This window comes from Marmota flaviventris, chromosome 2 (genome assembly GCF_047511675.1).
Source record: "Marmota flaviventris isolate mMarFla1 chromosome 2, mMarFla1.hap1, whole genome shotgun sequence".
In the NCBI taxonomy this organism is placed as follows: Eukaryota; Metazoa; Chordata; class Mammalia; order Rodentia; family Sciuridae; genus Marmota; species Marmota flaviventris.
The window spans coordinates 14,492,968-14,514,326 of record NC_092499.1 but is presented as its reverse complement, the minus strand read 5'-3'; the positions used below and the strand labels follow the sequence as shown (position 1 = coordinate 14,514,326).

General features: G+C 43.4%; 1 protein-coding gene across 6 annotated transcripts in view; it reads right to left on the bottom strand.

The window, feature by feature from the left end:
* The window catches only part of Ttc7b (tetratricopeptide repeat domain 7B), a 235,446-nt gene that overhangs the window by 65,483 nt on the left and 148,604 nt on the right, over positions 1-21,359 (bottom strand). For all 6 annotated transcript variants that reach the window (XM_071607605.1, XM_071607604.1, XM_071607606.1 and 3 more), the window contains 2 exons: positions 18,330-18,402; positions 15,470-15,630 (listed from right to left, as the gene is read on the bottom strand). In XM_071607605.1, coding sequence (XP_071463706.1) covers positions 15,470-15,630; positions 18,330-18,402 — 234 coding nt within the window. The remainder of the gene's footprint in view (positions 1-15,469; positions 15,631-18,329; positions 18,403-21,359) is intronic.

Here is a 21,359-nt window from a genome sequence, read left to right as displayed (position 1 = left end):
CAACATTTCTGATGGCCTACTGCATGCGGTTTGGAGCTCTGACTCTCCTGGGGGTTTCCCAAGCAGGCTGATCTTGGAAGACAGTGTATCTCTGCAAAAAAGCACCCAGTGGTTCTGGGCTGAGTCAGAACCAGTTCACATGAATGTGCCACTGGATGTCAAACACTGCCTAGGGCCTCACTAATTGCAAATACTCAATAAATGTCATTTGAATGAATGATCTAATTACTCAAGAGTTACACAAAAAATACATAATTTCTTAGATCCTCTGGCTTACCTAATTGCTGTATTGACATGCTATTCATGGGCTCATTAGAAAAAAATATAGATTTTTCCCAATTAATCCAAAGCTGGAAAAGTCCATGTGAAGTCCTAGAATACTTTGCCATTTAGAGTATGGTCCAGGACAGGCAGAATCTCCTGGAGCTCGTGAGAAATAGAACCTCATGTTCTCCACTTAGCCTAGATCCCATGAACCCAAATCTGAGTGTAGCTAGATTCCCAGGGAATTCACATGCAAAGTCACATTCAAGAGGCACCACTGCAGCTCATAACTCTCCATCCTAACTTTCAGTGGTCTAATTCTACAAAAAGCAGAAAAAAGCTCTCAGAGGAAGAGTTCCCTTAGCCTCTTCACTTAGGAAAATCGACCTGTTTATTTCACTCCAATGAGATTTTTTTTTTTTTTTTTTGAGACAGGTCTTGCTATTTTACCCAGGCTGGCTCTGAATGCCTGCGTCATGTGACTCTTTCTCAGCCTCCTGGGCGCTGGGAATACAGTTGTGCACCATGCCTGGCTGCAGTGAGAGCCACAGGAGCACGCAGGGGGCGCTGTGATCTTAGGCGCAGCGGGAATTCTGAACAGCCCTTTAGGCTCATGTTTGAAGGGAACCACTGTGGTCTGAACAGCACCCGCCTCTTCCCCAGATCACCTTCTGACGGCTGGGCTGTAACCCTGCCCAGGGTGTCCACGACTCCAGTGAAGGTCTGCCAGGTGGTTAGAGCGTACAAACTGAGGGACACCCTTCACCATGGCACCCACATCAAGGCCCCCCATGCTGCCACTGTGGGTCCTGGAGACCCATGGGCCTGCCAGAATAGGAGGTAAACAGGAGCTGGGAGAGTTTGACCTTATGTCTGCCGTCAAAACTGTCATCAAATCCACATGACTTTGAAATGTGCCTAAAAACTCTGCTAGAAGAACTGAGCTCACAGGCCACTGGTCAGAAACCCCCAGTCTCTAAGCTTTCCAGGGTCAAATCTGAATACTTAGTCCCTGTTAAAACCGACATTCCAAGCCAGCTGCTTCTCAGTGCATAACAGAAGCAATGACCTTCTCTCATAATGGAGCACCCGCCCCCCTCCACCCCACGAGTGGCTGGCCCAGGGACTTACAGGGAAACTGCTGAGAGTAATTTAACCAACAAAGAACTTCTAGAAACTTGGCTACTTTCAACACCCTGGTTGCTCCAGGAGACGTGGCCCAACGCGCCAGCACACAGTGGGTGGCTGCTCTGGCCTTTCTCCCATCTGGTCAGTGAGCGAGGGGACCGTGGGGCCTTGCCCCAGATGCTGCGCTCTGTCCTGGAAAATCAAAACCATTTTTATTTAGTAAAACAGAGTTTCTTGAAGCCAAGGTATTAGGAGGTATTGGGAGGCAACGCCTCGCTCTTTGGGGCTCAGCAGCCCCTCATCCTCAGCTGGGAGGCTTCGAGGCTGGGTGTGAAGGGCAGAGCTGGGGACGGACCCACAGCCTGTCTCTGATGATTTGGCTGCGACCCTGCCTCCTAACCTGGCCCCTGCTTTCTGACTGGCAGGGACTCCTGCAGGATCCCATATCAGTTACATTTTGCTTCTCGTTTCAGTCAAAGTGTCAACAATCTGGAGTACACCCCCATCCTCCTAGCAGTATTTTTAGAACAAACAAACAACTGACATATTTAGCTGGAATAAATCACCTCAAGATACCCCAGTTTGGCTCATTTTTACTCCTGCTTCAACCAATGATCTCAACTCTGACTAGCACTTGGAACTGGCGTCTATGCTGGGAAGGACCTGCTTGGGCTGAATTGTGAACCCCTCTGGAACTCTGCTGCCCATGTTTCAAAGGCTCCTCCAGTCCCCAAAGGAGCCACCGCATCTTGTGCTATCCTCAAAGCCACAGACTCTATTCAGAGAAGGGACCATGTCCTGAGGGCTACCTGAGGCAGAGAGCAGCTGCCCCCAGGTTTGGTAAACGAGTTGGTGGCAAGTGCACGTGGCACAGCAAGTATAGCAAGCGCAGAGTAAACCCCAAAGGGGCAGCAGAAGCCACACAGGCAGGCATGCTGAGCCACATCCAAGGCACCAGGCCAGTCAGTGGGACTGTGGCTTTCACCCATTCGCTGCACAAACATATTCAAATCTGCAGTGTGCCAAGCACCAGGCTAGGTACTGGGAGTTTCCAGGAACCCCCCTGAATGAATCTCTACTTTGAACTGTGCAATGAGACAGCTAGGAAGACTTGGAAAGGACAGCATTTAAATAACTATACTCTGGATGCCTCCACTAAGGGGGTGGCTCTGGTGGGAGCACTGCCATGGTTCCCTCCCTGCCTCTCGCAGCCCTTCACCCTTCTGCACTCAGGGCCACTGGCCTGAGTTGTGCTCTCTGGCCAACAGGGAGACTGGCATGTCCTGAAGACTTTCTTGCCAGCACACTCGGAAAAAAACTAAAAAGGGCAGACTTTTCTGGAAAAGATGCAGGATACTCCATGAAGATTTTAAACTGGGGACAAACGGCCTGCCTGGTACGGTCAGGTGGAAACGTGGTCAGGTGGACCAGCCTGGTTCAAAACCAGGTCCTAAGGCTGGGGCTGGGCTCAGTGGTAGAGCGCTTGCCTAGCACATGTGAGGCACTGGGTTTGATCCTCAGCACCACATAAAAGTAAATAAATAAAATAAAAATACAAAGAATACAATAACATTGTTTAAAACAACCCAAAACCCCCTGGTCCCGCCTGCTTCTGACCCTCCAGAAAAGAGACCTCTCTCATTAACAAATTCAAATGTGTTTATCCTCCAGTTTTCTTCCAGTTCTTCTACTTGGTTTTCAGCTTCTGGGACCCCTTTTCATTGCATCTCAGGCTCCTGTCTCTTTTGAAAGGCATCCACATCGACTGAAGACATCACCACAGACCTAAACCTCACACCAATTGCAGAACTGGGTGTGGAGTGCCAGGAAGCTGCTCCCTGGGTTAGCAAGTCCATCTCGGAAGAATGCTGGCTTAATTATCCAAGCCAGAGCATCACAAGGGCAGAAGAGTCCCCAATAATCTAATTTAATTCCAGATTGCTGGAAACTCTTCTACAACCAAACTTGTCAATAAAGAGAGGTAAAAAGTTGTGTTTTTTAAAATGTAATAAAACATACTTATTATAAAATTTGCTATTTTGGCCATTTTAAGTGTACAGCTCAGTGGCATTGAGTATATTCACATCACTGTGCAGCTGTTGCCCCCAGCCATCTCCAGGACTCTTTCATCCTGCAACACAGAAACTCTGTGCCCATAAAACAACTCCCAACCCCCACTTCCAGCCCTGGAGCTACCATTCTCCTCCTCCATGACTTTGATGACTCTAGAAATCTCACATAAATGGAATCACACGGTGTTTGCCTGTTTGTGAGTGGCTTACTTCACAATGGCCTCAGTTTTCATTTACGTTGGTCTATGTTAGAATCTTCCTCCTTTTTTTAAGGCTGGATCATATTTGTGTATGTATACACCATATTTTGTTTATCCCTTTATTTGCTGACACTTGGACACTTGGATTGCTCCTGCCTTTTGGGCAACTATGAAGAATACTCCTGGGAGCCTGGACTTATAACATCTGTTCACACCCCTGCTCTCAATTCTTTTGGGTCCAGACCCAGCAGTGGCACTCATGGATCATGCAGGAGCTCTGTTTTTGGTTTTTTGAAGAACCACCATCCTGTTTCCATGGAGGCAGTGCTATTTCATATTCCCACAGCAGAAGTCCAGCTCCTCTACATCCTGGCCAATGCTAGGATATTCTGGTCTTTTTTTAATAACAGCCAACCTAATGGGTAGAAGATAGCATCTCATTGTGGTTTCGATTTACATTTCCTTAACGATTAGCAACACTGAGAATATTTTCATGTGTTTATTGGCTACCTGTTTACCTTCTTTGGAGAAATATATGTTCAACTCTAAATCAGGCTGTTTCCTCCATCTTTTAGAAAGCTGATTTTAAATAAACTACTGTCCCACTAAATGACATTCCATGTTGATCGGCAGCCCATCTTTCTTCCCCTTCCAGCTTGCATCTGAGGGATCAAGGGATCGTGGGATCGGCATCCCTGGGTTGGCTACTGTGACATCCTTCACACAGACATCCTTCAGGTATCAGGGGACTGTTTCTTCTAGGTTCATAGGAAGAACATCCTCTTTCCTTGTGGTCCAGCATTTTATCAAATGCAAATTTAATGAGCATGTTCATTACTTCATCACTCAGTTCAGGCATGAAAAAAATCCATAGCACCTGGCTTCTCAGTCATCACTAAATGAAAACATTGCTTATGATGCTGCTTCAACTTAACTGAGAGTGTGAGTGAATGAGACAGAGTGCAAGAGACAGTCTCACTTGCCAAGTAGTGATTTTTTAAAAAATCACATTTATATCCACTTAAGTGAAGGAGACCCTAACCATGTTTTTAGTTTACTGATGAGCTGGACAGAGGAGATGGCATAACAATTCTGCTCATGTGGATGGTAAGCTCAAAGAGCACAGAAACCTTGTTTGGCCACAGCAGTGTCCCCTCTACCTAGAATAGTGCCTGGCATGTGGCAGGAATCTAATGTTTTCAAGGCAGCTTGTGCTCTAGAGCACAATGTCCAGGCCAGACTGCCTGGGTTCTTGTCACAGCTCTGCTGCCTTCTAGGTACAGGATCTTGAATGATTACTCAAACTCTCTGTCTCGTTTTTCTTATCTACACAATGGAGATGATAATACCTACCCCAGATGGTTCTCTTGAGAACTAAATCAGTTAAAAAAGTGCCTGTCACAAAGCAGTACATAACGTTGGTGGTTATTAGTGCTAAATAAATGACCAACTAAATTAATGTTACATATGTCTACTGCTTTCCTTATAGTAAGTTTTCACTGGTGTAAACAACAAACAAACATAGTCATCTGACAAAATCTGTTTCTACACGTATGAGAGCTGAAGGCCACGTGGAGAAGAACAATATTTAAGAAGCATTGTGTTCCTCCAGCCAGGTGATGGAGATTTGTTTCAAAATCTTCCCATGTATCACAGTTACGGACCAAAACACTTAAAAGAGCTGTCCATACACCATAATGATCCAAATTTGTATCTGTATCCTCGAGAGGTTTTAAGTCACCTTCTTGTGCTTTGTGATAACATCTAATGGTTTCTTAAAGTATGCTATGATCTGATGACCTCCTGAGAACACATGAATGGGGCAAATAGGAAAAAATAAAAATTTGAATCAATTAAAAATCCACTGGAGAGTTGCATACCCAGTTTGTCTGAGGGCAAGAAACTCTGCCCTGCCAGTGGCTTCTGACTCAAAATGCTAATGTCTTGGTAAGACTGCAGTCCTCAAATGCCACCAGGACTGCAGGACTAGACAATCTAGCTTCCAAAGACAAAGCGCAAACAACAAAAACAAAACCCAAACTGTCAGTTCTCGTCTCAATATTTTTCTAAAAATAAATTTCAACAGCAGAAACAAAGTCTGATGGCTTGATCAAAGCCCTGGCCCGACAGAGCACCTCACTGTTTTTAGAGAGACGATTATTCTAAACGTCACTTGGCACCTGCTTCTACCTTTTGAGGCCAGTAAAGAAAATTACTAAGTAAAACGTCTTAATCAAGGGAAATTTCTGCAACATTCCAAAAGAAGGAAGACCAGGCTCTTAAACCAAGTACAGTCTATTGTGAACATTCCAAAATTAGTGAATACTTCTCAATATATAAAATGAGTATGCTATTAAATTTTATTTTGGGAAAAACTTATAGTGGTAGAGACAATATATAATCAGTTAATATTAACTTCTCATCCTTTTGTTTAGGTATTTAATGTTTGAAGGGCTTAAATAACAAAATTTCAATAGTAAAAATCCAGTTCAGGAGGAATTTAAAAAAAAGAAACAAAAACAAACAAAAAACCAAGGTACCTACAGAAATGGCAGAAGTCCAACTGTGTCATTAATTCTATTACATGTGTATGAACCAAACACTTGAGACAGGAGGCAGAGATTACCAACACTAACCATAAAGGGAAGACTCAACTATATGTTATCTGCAAGCAGAGAACATTTAAAGACTATGGATGAGAACTTTCTAGAAATGATAAACAACACAAACAATACCAATCCCACTTTTTAAAGTACAGTGAATTCAGAACAGGATCCACCCTTAGATGTGTAAGTGTAAAAGCACATTTCAAAGGCAATTAAAAGCAATCAGAGAGAAAACACAGACAACAATAAAATGAACTACAACTGAACTCAATAATTACAAAAGGAGCAGGGTCACTTGTGCTATGAGATGTTTAAGCCAAGGGCAGTATATCCACTTTGAAAACCTCTTTTGAAACTAAAGCCCATACATTTTAAAACACAAACACAAAGTTTGACAGCAAGAGCTCACTAAAATTTCTAGGATAATCACTAAACAACCACTACCAAAACAGAATATTTATTTTCCATTTGTAAAGGAAAATATGTAATAAAAACATAATCAATCTAAAAGAAAGTAGGAAAGGAGAGTAAAATCGATATCTTAACAATGTAGGTCAAATTGAAAGCACAAATGAGATGGTAGATCTATATAACACAAATGGTTCAGTATTTATAACAAATGGAAATGAACAAGACTGTCAGCCTGAGTTAAAAAACAAAACAAAAAACAATCAACTATATGAAGAGTACAAGAGTACATCCAAGGGCCAGAATGTGGGCTCAGCGGTAGAGCACTTGCTTCACATGGGTGAAACACTGGGTTTGATTCATAGCACTGCATATAAATACAAATAAAATCAAGGTTCATGAAAAACTAAAAAAAAAAAAAAATTTTTTTAAAAAGAGTACACCCAAAACATGAAAAATTCAAAGAAAATATAAAAAATATTCCTAACCTATAAAGATATAAGTGTATGTTTGAGTACTGTGTACACACACATACATGCAGGTATATATGCACATATTTGTATCTATGTATATGTACACATTTATGAAGATATGTATATTGATAAAATATGTATATATGTGTGTATATCATAGAAAATAGAATTCGAGGCAAAATATGTGTCTTACAACACAATAACAAAGGGTTAGAGGGCTGGGGTTGTGACTCAGTGATAGAGCACTCACCTGGAAGTGCGAGGCACTAGGTTCGATCCTCAGCACCACATAAAAATAAATAAACAAAATAAAAGTATTGTGTCCAACTACAACTAAAAAAAAAAAAAAAAAAACCAAACAAACGGTTGAGTATTCTAGGAAGACAGCAATTCTAAAGTCATATGCACCTTAATTGCACAACTTAAAAAATACATAAAGCAAAAATTGGTATGCATGTGCAGTGAAATAGGTCAAACTGCCATCCTAGCAGAAGATTTCAGCATAATTCCTCTTAATAATTGATAAAGTAGACAAAAAACCCCAGTGAGAATAAAGAAGATCTGAAGAGTAGAGTTAGCAGCTTAGCCTAATAAAATATGTAAAAATCACACAACAAATGCAGAAAACATTCTTTTCAAGCACACATGGAATAGTTACATGAAGTGATCACATACGGGCCATAAAGCAAACTCAACTAATTTCAAATTCAGATAGATTATAGATTCTGAACATAATTCAGTGAAGTTAAAAGCCCATAGCAAACGATAAGTTGAAAAACTCACATATTCAACAATCATAAAACACACTTCTAAAACAATGGGCTAAAAAAGAATAACAGAAAATTTAAAAATATTTAGAACTAAGCCATAATAAAAATTTCACATATTGAAACTTGTGGTTTACAGCTAATTTACTATTTAGAGGGAAATTTTTAGTCTTAAATGCTTAGGTCAAAAACAAACAAACAAAAAACCTTCCAGAAAGAAGAAAACAGGCAGGAAATAGTGAAAATAAGAACAGAAATTCATGAAAGAGAAACTAAACATACAATTAGACAAAGAAAAAAAAAGCCTCTGGTTCTTTTGAAGAGATCAATGTAACAGACAAATATCTGATAGGACTGTCCAAAAAAAAAAAAAAAGGAAAGGTGCATTAATAGTATTAGGGATGAAAACCTTAACCATGGGCACTGCAGACAACAAGGGAATAAAACCCATTTCAACAGCTTTATGCTGGTCAAAGTCAAACTCAGATAAAGTGCAAAATCCTCACACAGACATTTTATATTACAGCTTCTGTATCACACACAATCAATGAAGAAGTAGAAATCTGAGCATCCTATAATCACTTTTAAAAAGCAGCATAATAAATATTTCCATACCAGCCCCATATGCTTTTTTGAGTGAATTCCACCAAAACCTAATATTCTAGGTAAAATAATTCTAACTAATCTTACACAAATTATCCCAACACACTCAAAAAAAGAACTACTTCAGATCATTCTTATGAGGCTGGCTTAACCCATAAGTTGCCAAAACCTGACAAGAATAAAAAAAAAAAAAGAAAAATTAGAAACCTATTTTGCAAGTGAACATAAATGCAAAGTTCTTCTAAAAATTAGTAAAGCAGCCAGGAGTGGTGGCACATGCCTGTAATCCCAGGGGCTCAGGAGGCTGAGGCGGGAGGATCGTAAGTTCAAAGCCAGCCTCAGCAATGCACTAAGCAACTCAGTGAGGCCCTGTCTCTAAATAAAATACAAGAAAGGGCTGGGGGTGTTGCTCAGTGGTTAGTGCCCCTGAGTTCAATCCCTGGTACCAAAAAAATTAGTAAAGTAAGTCCATAAAAAAGCTAATTTATCATGGCCATATAGGGCTTATTTCATAAAAATAAGGTTAGTTTAATCCTATAAAATATCAAATAATATATATTCACAGATGAAAGGAGTAAAATCAAATATCTCAAAGACACAGAAGAAGTATCTGCTAAAATTAATTATCAATTCATGGTCAATTAAACAACTCTTAGCAAACCAGGATCAAGGAAAGCTCCTTAATCTCGTAAACAATATTCATAAACAAACACGACCTAATGGCAAAACACTGAAAGAACTGTGACTGTGCTGAAGGTCCTGGCTACACAGTCAGGCAAGTTAAAGTTATTATCTTTGTAAACATTCTAAACTAATTGATAAATAAATTATTTGAATTTTTAAGAATTTAGCTGAACCAAGAAGAATGTACAAAAATCAGCTGCCATTCCACACGCTTGCAGCAAGAAGCAATTTGATTAAATATAGCCTGCACCCATGTGCCCTCAACAGAAGTGTGAAAACTTTTTCAGGTAACTTCAAAAACATCCAGGAAAATGTAGGCAAAACCTTTATGAAGAAAATTTACTTCATAAAAGAAGTTTTAAAGGTCTAAATAATTAGAGAAATATAATGGCCAGGAATTAGGAAACCCACTATCATAGATCCATAATTCTCCCTAAATGGAGTGATTAAATTAAATGTAATCCCAATTAAAATCTCACAGATATTTTGTGGGACTTGACAAGCTGAACGGGAACTCGTGTGAGAGGCCTGAGGAATGGGAGCTACCAGAGCCTGCCACCTGTGAGGGGCTGTCGGGGCCAGGGTGGCAGCGGGACCAGGGAGCCAGACAGCCTGCACACTGCCCAGCCTCATGTGAGAACCAGAAGGGTGGACGGCAGGGAGAGAATGTCACCACGAGCTACTGGACAACCAACATCCACTCGGGAAGGTCACACTGGTCCCCACATACACAGGCTCTGGATCACCTCCAGAGGTGAGGAACAAAACAAGAAAGCTCTGAGGAGGTAGCTCAGGAGGCCACCTCGCTCTTGGAGAGAGGCAAGGCTTCTTATGCTGGATACACGAAGCACTGACCATCAAGGAAATGATCGACAATTCAACTACTTTAAAATTAAGAACTTCTGCTCAGCAGAAAACAAGGATAAGAGAAAGCAAAGGCAAACAAGGCAACTTGGGAGAAGACTTCCGCAACACACAGCCAGCAGAAGGACACGATATTTTACAAGTTGGTCAACAAAAGGCCCATCCAAGTAGAAAAGAAGAAAGGCTTCTATGGAGAAGCTCGTGTATATGTCACAAAAGTTTAGAAAAGCTAAATGACTAATAAATAACAAAATGTGCACTCTCGTCAGTAATGAGGGTCACGTAACTAAACTCACAATGTGATGCCATTCACCTACGCTCAGACTGCCAACATACAGTCCAGGCAACACCCATCAGGGGTGTGCAGAGCCACAGGGGCTCTTGGGTATTGATGCAAGTGTGACAGCATGACTGCTTTGAGAAGCAGTTGGGAATTCTTTGGTAAAGTAGAAGATACACATATCCTCTGACCTAACAACTTCACTCCCAGGGACACACCTGGGGAGGCCCTTGAAATGGTGCACCAGGAGAACAGAAGAGAGCACTGACCGTGGCATGGGGCATGACAACCCACATACCTATTTACAGTTACTGGATAAGTAAATTTAGTTCATACAATAAAACACAATTCCTAAGTGCAAATAAATGAATGATTGCTGCATGCATCAAGGAGGAACCTCAGGATCAGAATTCTAAGCAATGAAAGCAGGTAGCATAAGGATACACTGAGTATGACTCCATTTAAAAAAAAATATAAAACATGCAAAACTAAAATATTTCATTATTTTAGAGTACAGACACAGTGGTATGGAGACTTAAGAGAATGCTCAATACAGAATTCAGGACATTGATTAACCTGCCAGGTAGGGTGTGAGAAGTGGCTAGGGAGAACACTCGTGTAATAACAGGAAATACATACCCACAGGAAGCACATATTTACATACAAATAATACACCTGGGCAATTCATAGGCAGCATTAATGTTCTTTTTCTTAAGAAATGGGTATAACAGGGCTGGGGATGTGGCTCAAGCGGTAGTGCGCTCGCCTGGCATGTGCGCGGCACTGGGTTCGATCCTCAGCACCACAAACAAATAAAGATGTTGTGTCCACCAAAAACTAAAAAAAAAAAAAAAAATTTTAAAAAGAAATGGGTATAATAGTTAGTTTATCATTATTTTAAATGTTGAATAAGTATTCTTTTGCTTCCGTTCAATATTTAGTAACAAGAGCTTTTTTTTTGGTACCATGAATTGATCCAGGGGCACTTACCACTGAGCTACATCCCCAACTCTTTTTATTTAGTTTTTTAAATTTGAGACTGGGTCTTACTGAGTTGCTTGGGGTCTCACTAATTGCTGAAGCTGGCTTTGAACTTGTGATCCTCTTGCCTCAGTCTCCTGAGTTGCAGGGATTATAGGCAGGCACCACCTCATCCAGAGCCCAGCCTTACTAACAACAATTTTAAAGGATTCTGAAATATCAAATTTGAAGACACTGTAGTACTGTTGGTGGTAATAATATGAATCCCTACTGATTATTGAGTGATTAGTGTGTTCAAATGCCTTCAATGAACTAACAAAATCAATTCTTGCAATAACCTTCTGAGATGTGTTATTTTTACAAATAATATTTATTATATATTATTATGTAATATTACCACATTTTATAAATGAGGAAATGAGATAGACAGATTTGGTGACTTACTCAAAAGTGGAGGAACTGAAGTCCTAAGCCAGGTTTTTTTTTTTTTTTGCGCCTCTTAAATACTACAGAAGATCCTTCCACATTCCTTTCCTTCTATGGAGAACCGTATAATACCCAGAAAAATGGCTGCTTCTCCAGAGTGGTGAATTTATCTCTGCAATTCCTCTAGGAAAGAATTCCTGGTTCTCACAATCCCTACATGTAGGAAATTCTTCCCAATTGTTGAAATCTGTTGTTCAGTCTCAGTTCTGCTTGGAGTGATAAAATGGCTGAGATGATGCCTCTCAGCAAACAGCAAGTTGGTCCTGTTAAGCTTATTCAAAGTACTTAAACACCAACTTTTACCATTTCATGGTGACAATAAGGATGACGTATTCATCAGCTTTCATCATTGTAATGAAATACTTGAAGCAACTAACTTATAAAGAGAAAAGGTTTGGGGCTGGGGTTGTAGCTCAGTGGTACAGTGCTTATCTGGCAGGTGCAGGGCCCCTGGGTTCGATCCTCAGCACCACATAAAATAAATAAATAAAATAAAGGCATTGTGTCCAACTACACCTAAAAAATAATTTTAAAAAATAAAAAAGGAGAAAAGGTTTATTTTGGCTAATAGCTCTGGAGGTTCTTTAGTCCAAGATTGCGTGCCCGCCCCATTGCTTTGGGCCTCTGACTAGGGCAGCACATCATCACAGGAGAGCAGGGTGGAGCAAACTTCTCACATCATGATCCGAGAAGCAAAAACAGGCAGGGTGCAAGGGGATGAGCTAGGGTCCCATAATCCCTCCTGAGACACACTCTCAAGTGGCCTAAGGAGCTCCCACGAGACCCTATCTCCTAAAAGTCTACACCACCTCCCAGAGTCACCACCCTGGACACCAAGCCTTTAACACGTGGACAACTGGAGGACACTCATCTAAACCACAGAAGAGGATGCATGGTTTGAATATGGTCTGAGTGTCCTCAGGATTTCACATGCTGGAGCCTGGTCAGCAGCACGGCAATGCCGGGAGGTGGCGTATCTTGTAATAACTGAGTCACTGGAGCAGGCCCTGGAGTAAGTGATGGAATTCTTATGAGACTCCAGTTAGTTCTCATGCATGGGTTGTTATAAAAGAACCAGGCCAGCCCTCCCCTTGTGTGACTGCATATGTGTTTAAAAATTCTCTGGGCTCCTGTCTCACTGTGTGATCTCTCTCTCGCTCTCTCTCACAGTGCTCCCACCAGGATGCCATCTGCTGTGATGTCATATACTCAAGGGGGCCCTCACTGGAGACGAGCAGAAGCTATGCTCTCTTGAACCTCCAAATGTGTGCTAAATAAATCTCTTTTCCCTACAGTTGCTAATATAGCCTCAGATGTTTTGTTATAGCAACGGAAAACAGACTAATACAGACAGGTATCACTGGTGAGATCAGCTGCTCCTGTGAAGCTCCCAGCTGTCTGATATGGCAACTGTTCAACAGGTGGACCAGAGTGACCCTAACTGGGACTTTTCACTTCCCTGTAGCAAGACCTGACAAAACAACTACCATATACCCCATCTGCTAGGTGTGACTGGTAGCGCCAAGACTCAAAGCAATTCCAGGCTCCAGAGATTCTACAGTTCTTCTGGGGACAAGCTTGTCACAAACAAATAACATCACACAGTGGCTGGGACAAGTGCTCACTCACTATTGTTCAGGTTGGTGTTGAAATGTCTTACCCAGGTTGGGAAGAAACCATGAGATCCACTGACTACACCTGGCCTCAACTTTTACTAAGTAAACCTCCTCCTTTGGGAAGAAGTTCCGTCCCAAAGGAAGAAGTACAAGTATTCTAAAGGCAAACAAGTCTCGGGCTGCTCTCAGTCCTGCAGCCATGCGCTTTGCTTCTCAGCTTAAGGCTTAACATTAAAATAACAGGCTTGCATTCCTGAAATATCTCCTCTGCTGTTCCTTATTTCTACTACTTGAAAAGGCTGTCAGCTGCTGTCACTTGGAGGCACCACCATACTAGCTGCCACTGTTGACTGCTTACTGTGTAGTGTGGCTTATTAGTTTAATAAACCTCCTCCTGGAGGACACCTTGGGCTGTGGGAGCAGGAATCACATGCCAGAGTCTAACATCTAGTGAAGACGGGGTGGGCGGTGGGCGTGCGCATGTGCGTGCTTGGGTGGGCAGGGGGGAATGGCACCTTATAAACACTGAGGGGAGAAACTGAGTTCAATTGTATCAGGTTGTACTTCACTGTATCCGGATGGGTAAAAGACCAAATATTTTTAAAAGTATTTTAACCATTTTAAGGTTCCCTGGGCTAAACATCTTGGAAGAATATCCAGAAAGTATGGTTGTGCAGAAGAGCAAGGCTGAGATCTACCAGAAGCAGAACACACTCACTCTGCACAAATAGCTGAAGCTACAAAAGCAACCTCTGGTCAGAGGTTTCCTGGATTAAAACAAGAATTCTGTGGATGGTGAGAAGAGAAACGCCCTTTCACTGAAGACAAAGAAATGTTTGTAATGGAAATGTGTGAACCAATTTCCAAGGAGAGCTGCTGAAACACACTGATTAAAAAACCCAGTGAGGTGAAGAGGCAGAGAAATAAGGCAAAGCTGACCCACTTAAAAGTTTGCCACCGCACTTACTTCTGAAAGTGAAAAAGCCTGTAGGGCCACCCTGGGCAGCCTTCCCTCCCTCCTCCCCGTCACTGGCTCTGCCACCATGTAGACTATTAGACTTTCCAGCCTGCAGGCGTGTGGACTGTGTCTGGCCACTGTGTACGGATTACCAAGTTACCACCACTGAGGATGAAATGGTAACCCAGTAGCCCAAAGGCAATGTTCTCCACAAAGCCGACCCCACTGTATGGATTCCATGAATTCCAGATTCATGAGCTCATTAAAAATGTGATTCAGAAAAGAGATGTGAAGTAAATGGGCAATTCAAGCATATGACAGGTTACAATTCTTAGGATGTATACAAATGTTGATTGACTTTTTTAAGTTATTCCAGTTCCTAGAGAATAAAACTAAGGCTCAAGGAGGTAAGAGATCTTAATCAAAGTTGCTGCAGTAGCATAACCAGCCAGAGCTCCTGGCAGCCCCTGGTGAAACAAGACAAGCTAGCCACAAAGCAAAGCTGGCCAAATTCCAGTCACTAGAGTTCAACAGACATTTCACCACATCCAAGTGCATTGTATTTTCTTAATACTTTTCTTTAAACGGCTAAACATTTTTAGTCTCCCCCTAAGCAATAATTTTCATGAAATCATGCTTTGATACACAATATATTTTTAATGAAAACCTAAAAATGTATAATTATTAAAATATTCATCTATCTACAATCCATATAAAATCATCCTGTATGCTCCAAGAGTACACGTGGGGACAGAATGGCTGAAGTAGTTCACCTAAACAGGGATGACCACACGCCACATTAGAACGACCTAGCGGACTAAGATTGTTTTTCATTATTAGGAAAAATAAATAAATAAAGGAGATTTCTCTAGGTGTGTAATATGAATTGTAATGCATTCTGTTGTCATACATGACAAATTAGAATTTAAAAAATTTAAAAAAAAAGAGTAAAGGAGATTTATATTATTTACTCCCAGGATGTCCATGAGGAGCTCACTGGACAAACTGGAAGGAGGAGGGGGAAGGAGTCCATTTAGTAACCTCTGAGGAAGGGAAAATCAAAACCCGTCATCACTTACATAAAATTTTCGGGGTATTCACTCAGGGCCATGTCAATGATGTTGAGCGCGTCGTGGTAATGCTTTTGTGCTGACAGTAAGAGGGCTAGGAGGTGCAGGGAGTTGGCATCATCGCCTTGAAGTTGAAGAGCTTGGCGGACGTACCCTAGAGCCTCTGGTATCTGGTTTAAAACATAACCAAAAAGAATTTTTTAACACACATGCAGTCACACAAGAAAGAGGTCATCGTGCAATATCTGGCTCTAAATGTCAGGACCTGTGTCTCACTGTGCCATGTTTGCACTTTAAGCTAAGTCTTCCTGGCAGGCCCCGGATACAAACCACGAACAGGAAAATAGACGGAGGGAGTGGGATGGGCTGTGAAGGGAAGCAAGAGTCCTGCTTTTCTATACCAACACCATACCAAATCTCTATTTCTCCATAAATAAGCGTTTCTTGTTTTTTTCTACCCCAGAAAATGGATCTACTTTTGATTATGTCCAAGATGATTCCACTGTAAATGGAAACATGGACAAACTGCCAGGGGGTTTTAGTGGAATTAAACTGCTGCGGCTGAATTATTCTCATTTTTTATAGTATTTATGACATTGAAGTACTTAATATTTGTCATAAAAATTTAACAAAACTTTCCAAATGATCAGATGTCCAGATCTCCATTTGCCATCAAGGAAATATGAGAAAAACAAAACAAAACAAAACCCCACACCTTTCCAAACTATAACCCAAAATAACTGGATGCAAGAAACAAATTGCAATGCCACATACAAAGCAGATGTACCCAAATTCAGGTGGGACAAGATACAACCTTAACCTTTAAATGCAACAGCTGTCCAAGATGTTCTTCACAACCACTCAAGCACTGGGCTGGCACCGTGTAAACATGGTGGATACCTGAATACCCCAGAGTCTGGGCAGGCAGAACAGGGACTAGGGGGAATGAGAATCTGAAGCTGGATTTCAAAACAGAGCTGGGGACAGAAGTATTCTTTTGCAGCCACCCCATGGACTCCTTCCCACCTGGAATCCAGCACCGGATGGGGCCTCCACTCAGATCCATCCAGCTCCCCCACTTCCCCCTAAGCCCTAGGAACCTAGCCCTTCACTAGAAACCATGGCTTCTGCTTTCTGAACCTATTCCTTTTCTTCCTCGAGCCTCCACTCTGTGTGGACGGAGATGATAAATGCTTTCTGCTTTGGAAACCAGCATCATGGCGGCCAAGATGGAAGGGAGATCAGCTGGCGCCATCCTTCATGTACAGGGAGGAACTGAAGTCCAGAGGTGAAAGGACTTGAGCACGTCACCCAGCTGTTGAGTGAGATGAGATGACTCTAGATCTTCTGATTCCTCTCCATGCTCTCCCCCTGGTCAAATGGTATTGGCTTCGAAGGCAGGAGGCTCACGATCTCAGTGTCCCTGGTCAGCAAGGAAACATTCCCTGAGAGCTATGGGGTTTGGGTACCATGTGTGGCCGTACTCTTGGCCTCCATCTGCTATCCACTCCCTGCATGACAACCCACCATGGGAACAACACTCAACGTGATGCCATGGGAAGGGGCAGAAGGCAGGCTGTACTCATAGTGTCGATTTGTAGGGATGACCAGAGCAATAGGGACAAACTGAGTTCAAAAATCAGGCCAGCTGACCTGAGGGAATTTAAGGCTGGCTCCTTTGTTTGGCGCATCACAGTGGGTGCTGATCACTTATCAGGCAGTGTGCCAAGTGCCAGGCCATCAGCCAGCCCCAAAAGCAATGATGATGACAGACCTGGGCTCCTGCCCTCCTGGCATCTCAAGCTCAATGGGAAAGACTAATAATGAAAAAGACAGCTGTGCAAGAGGAGGGAGGGCAGGCTGCTAGAGGCTTTGCAGAGGAAGGGAGGGAAGCTCTTGGTGAAGAAGAGACCAAGTCAGTGCTCGGCTCACATCTGTCCCAGCAGTAGTTCCTGATCAATTCAGCTGTGAGCCACACCTTGCCAGGGGAGAGGACCTTTACAGAGGGGGTGTCTTGGTTTCCTCCATCCCCGGATGGCCAATGGGAGTCACTTCTCCACATCACTCCCAGGCAATGGGGAAGTGAGACACACGCTTCAGCCCGGCCTTCCCGAGAACGGCATGTCTGGGGAGCTGACCTTTGATTCACCCTCCCAGGCAGCACTCTGGAATGTGCTGGGGTCACCACCAGTGTCTTGCACCTGGTGGGTAGGCAGGCATGTGGCTAGTTTCCAGAACAGCTGGGAGGGGACACCAGGGTAGCACTCACAGCCTTGGGAAGAGTGAAGGCCAGCAAGGTTTGCCCTCTAGCACGGAAAACACTGCTGCATCTCCTGCTACAAGTAGCCACGGGGTGCAACTGCACATGTCTTCCGTGCATTCTAATGGACCTGGTATCTTTGTATCTGCTGGCATCTTCCTGTCAATGAAGGATGCCCTCATGACAACCAGCCCCACCCAGTGACTGAATTCCTGCCATGCAGCCCAGCACTGGGCTCTGCTACCCTAGCAAGGGACAAAGGCTCTTTGATGATTGCAGGGACCAGCGTAAATGCCATGTTCTGCACCCCATGTTGTCAACTGAGGCCCAGGCCAAGAACCTGCCAGATTTGTAAAAACCCAACAGATTTGTAAATTCAATCTCCAAAAGTAGACCCTGGAACACCTGTGTTTTCACGGCTCATGCTCACACTGACCAAAACTCCAGAGTCTCCTCTGGGAGGAGTCAGTGTCTTCTGGGAGGAGCCCCTGGCTCCAAGTCAGCCTCAAGAGAATGAGGGAAGGTCACCTGCCACCTCAAGCTGTGGAGCCGAGGGAACTGTGCAGACTAGAAGCGTCGCCAGGGTTAGGGAACATCACGGAGACTGACCTGTCTGGAGATGGCAAGCTGCAGAGCCAGGTAGAAAGCTGCTTGGTGATCAGTAGGTGACAGGCTGTGGGCCCTGAAAGAGCATTCATGGCCATTAGTACACTGGGAGAGGCCACTTTACTTCCGATCAAAGAAGCAAGTTCCTCTACACCTCATCATCATGCCACCGCCACGGAGGTAGTTTCTGTGATGACGTTCTCCTCCCTGTCCCTTAACCAATGCAAAGCGTTTCCCTCTGACCGTGGTGTAGAGGAATGACAAGGAGCACGTTTCTGCCTCTTGTCTAGTGTCTAAAAGGCAGCCAGTGCTCCAGGCCTTGCAGAGGGACCGTGAGTGGAGAATCCACAGGCCCTAGGTCTGGCCTCCCCCACAGACACTTCCTTCAGGCTGGGCAGGAGAGGCCCAGAGGCTGGGTCACAGAAAAGCCATGTGTGCACTTGGGAAGGCGATGGCTGCTTTGGTTAAGTTTGGCTTGGCCTTAACGCCCTTCATCCAAATTTCTGAATTTCAGAGAAATCATATGAAAATCAAAGACCCAGCTTTGCTTACAAAATGAGGTTTTCGTTTTTCATGAACCAGATGGAGCAAAGACACCCATTCAGTCTTTTGCAGCTCCTACTAATTTCATGCAGTTTACTAACTGTGTTCACGTAACTGCTATGGAAGGCTGCGGGGTGGGCGCGGGCCTGGCTTCACTAACTGGCCTTTGATGCTGGATGTGAGGAGGCTGTGCTAGCCGCCTGACTGACCACAAAAGTCTTTTGCTTTTACATGGAAGTCAAATGTATTTCACCAAGAACAACTCAAAATGGGACCATGTACAACACTCAACAGTCCGGCGAGAAGAGAAAAACAAACTTTTACTTTCCTTAGAAGAGACCTTGGAACAGACTAATTACAAAAGGTGGGACCCAGATAGCAAACAAACCATCACGCTGTTCTGCCTACATTCTGTGATTAAAGGAGAATCTTCTACCGCAGAAAGCAAAATCAAGATAAAACAAAAAAACCAAGTCATTAAGGATTCAACTGTGGTAAACCAGCCAAGGATGGTGTTCTATAAAAACAAGACTTTTAAATTAACTGCATCTGTGGAGGTGGGGAGGGGGGTGGAGTAAAATGACTCCTACATGAGCCTGGTTAGAAAACACGCTAGTCCACTAGTTTTGGGCACTGTTTGGGCAAATGCAGAGGCTTGTGCAAGACTGGTGTCTGTCCTTTTATTCATCTTAAAAGTGAGGCAAACTTCCATTTTGGTTGTCCCTAGCAGCCGGGTCCCTGGATGTGGCCTCCCGATGCCTCACCTGAGCTGAGGAGGCCCAGGCCAAGAACCTGCCTGTTACTTTTGGGATGACTTATACCAGAGGCTGCTCCTGTGCTCTGGTTTTATTATTTCACCAGTATTGGTTTTCCATGTATTTCTGTGCAAAAGATTTTTTTTGTTGTTGTTGGTTTATGAGACTGGAATGTCATGGCTTCTGCCTCTCCCAATTATTCAGGGAAAAGGATTACAAAATCGATTAGGAAGAGACTGCATTATTTAGAGTTATTTATTTTATCTCATCTTTCAAACTAATAAAGCCAGGTTTCTAACAGTCCTCAAAAAGAATCTCTGAGAGCTATAATTTTCCTGGTACAGCTCACTATCTTCTCAAATGAAGCTGAATCACTGTCGCCCCTACACAAGACTGAGTGAAAGGCCATCAGTGGTCTGGTGAGTGAGCCTGGATAAGATAGCTCTGGTCGAAGGCCCCAGCAGGAAAGGAAGAAGCAGGAGTGCTGGCGACCTTGGCACTTCTGAGGTGCATTAACACAACACCTGGAGAATCCCTGACCTCGCTGATAATGAACACCTAACTGCCAGATTGCTAAAGAGGCAGCACACGCATCCTAAATACCTTATTTTGAAAATTTTGATAATGAATTAAACTGACTATTTTAGCCTACTAAAGAGGAAAGGAAACAGGAGAATGCCAAACAAAGCAAGAAGAAGTGCACAGGCTGACTCTAAAACCTTGCTTCAATTCAGAACAGCTTCAGCAGCTGAACTTTCTGGGCAAAGCCCTCCCAACAGAGGCCACCAAAACACAGGTGCCAGCCTGCTGCCCTCTGCACGTGATCCAAAACACCCTACCAGCCCCTTCCCACACCATGTTGCCAAGAGAAATCCAGAGAACTACAAACATCCCCACGAAGCACCTCCACACTCATTCAATCAGTTTCTCTTCCACAAGGAAGAGGCTGCCATCCATCCACCCATCTGTCCATCCAACTGCCTACCCATCCATTCACACTGGACATGCCAACTGTGGTGCCAGGCCTACGCCACCCTCTGGGGAGCCTGGAAATGGATCACTCAAGTGCCTTTCCTTGAGGAGCTATCAAGCCTGCTCCACCAGAGAGAGGCCTGCTGGGCTGCTGTTGGGCTGCCCAGACCGCCCAGCTAGATTCTAGCAGGCCCCAGGTCCACCCAGTGCTCTCCTAGATCCCAGCTCCAACATCCTCGGAACTGAGCCAAAAATAAAGAGAAGGCAAATCAATTTTGACCCTGATCCATAAGGCACATACTTTGAAATAATAACAACTTCAATTTATGAAGTATCTACTATGAAGTATCTTGCCCAAGAACACCCAGCTAAAGAAGCAAACCAGGTGTGGAAAGGATGACCCTGGTCCCGAGGTCTATCTGTATACAATCGCCCTGCTGCCTCTCAAGTCCCCTTCAGTCCTCATTCCAGGGACATGGGATTAGTGTACTAAGTTAACAAAAATGGGCACACCTGGTCATATCTATTGCTGAGGTATCTTCCACTAGTTACATACACAGGTTTACCCAGGACTCCAGGGCTTGAGCACTGAAAATCCCACATTCTGAGAAATGGCTTAGTTCCCAACAAATCAAGATGGCTGGTCACCCTACACACACACACACACACACACACACACACACAGAGCAGACCACGCTGAACTCACGCTAGGAGGGAGAGGGGAACAAAGTGAGGGTGTGTACCTCACGCCACGCTGAGAAAC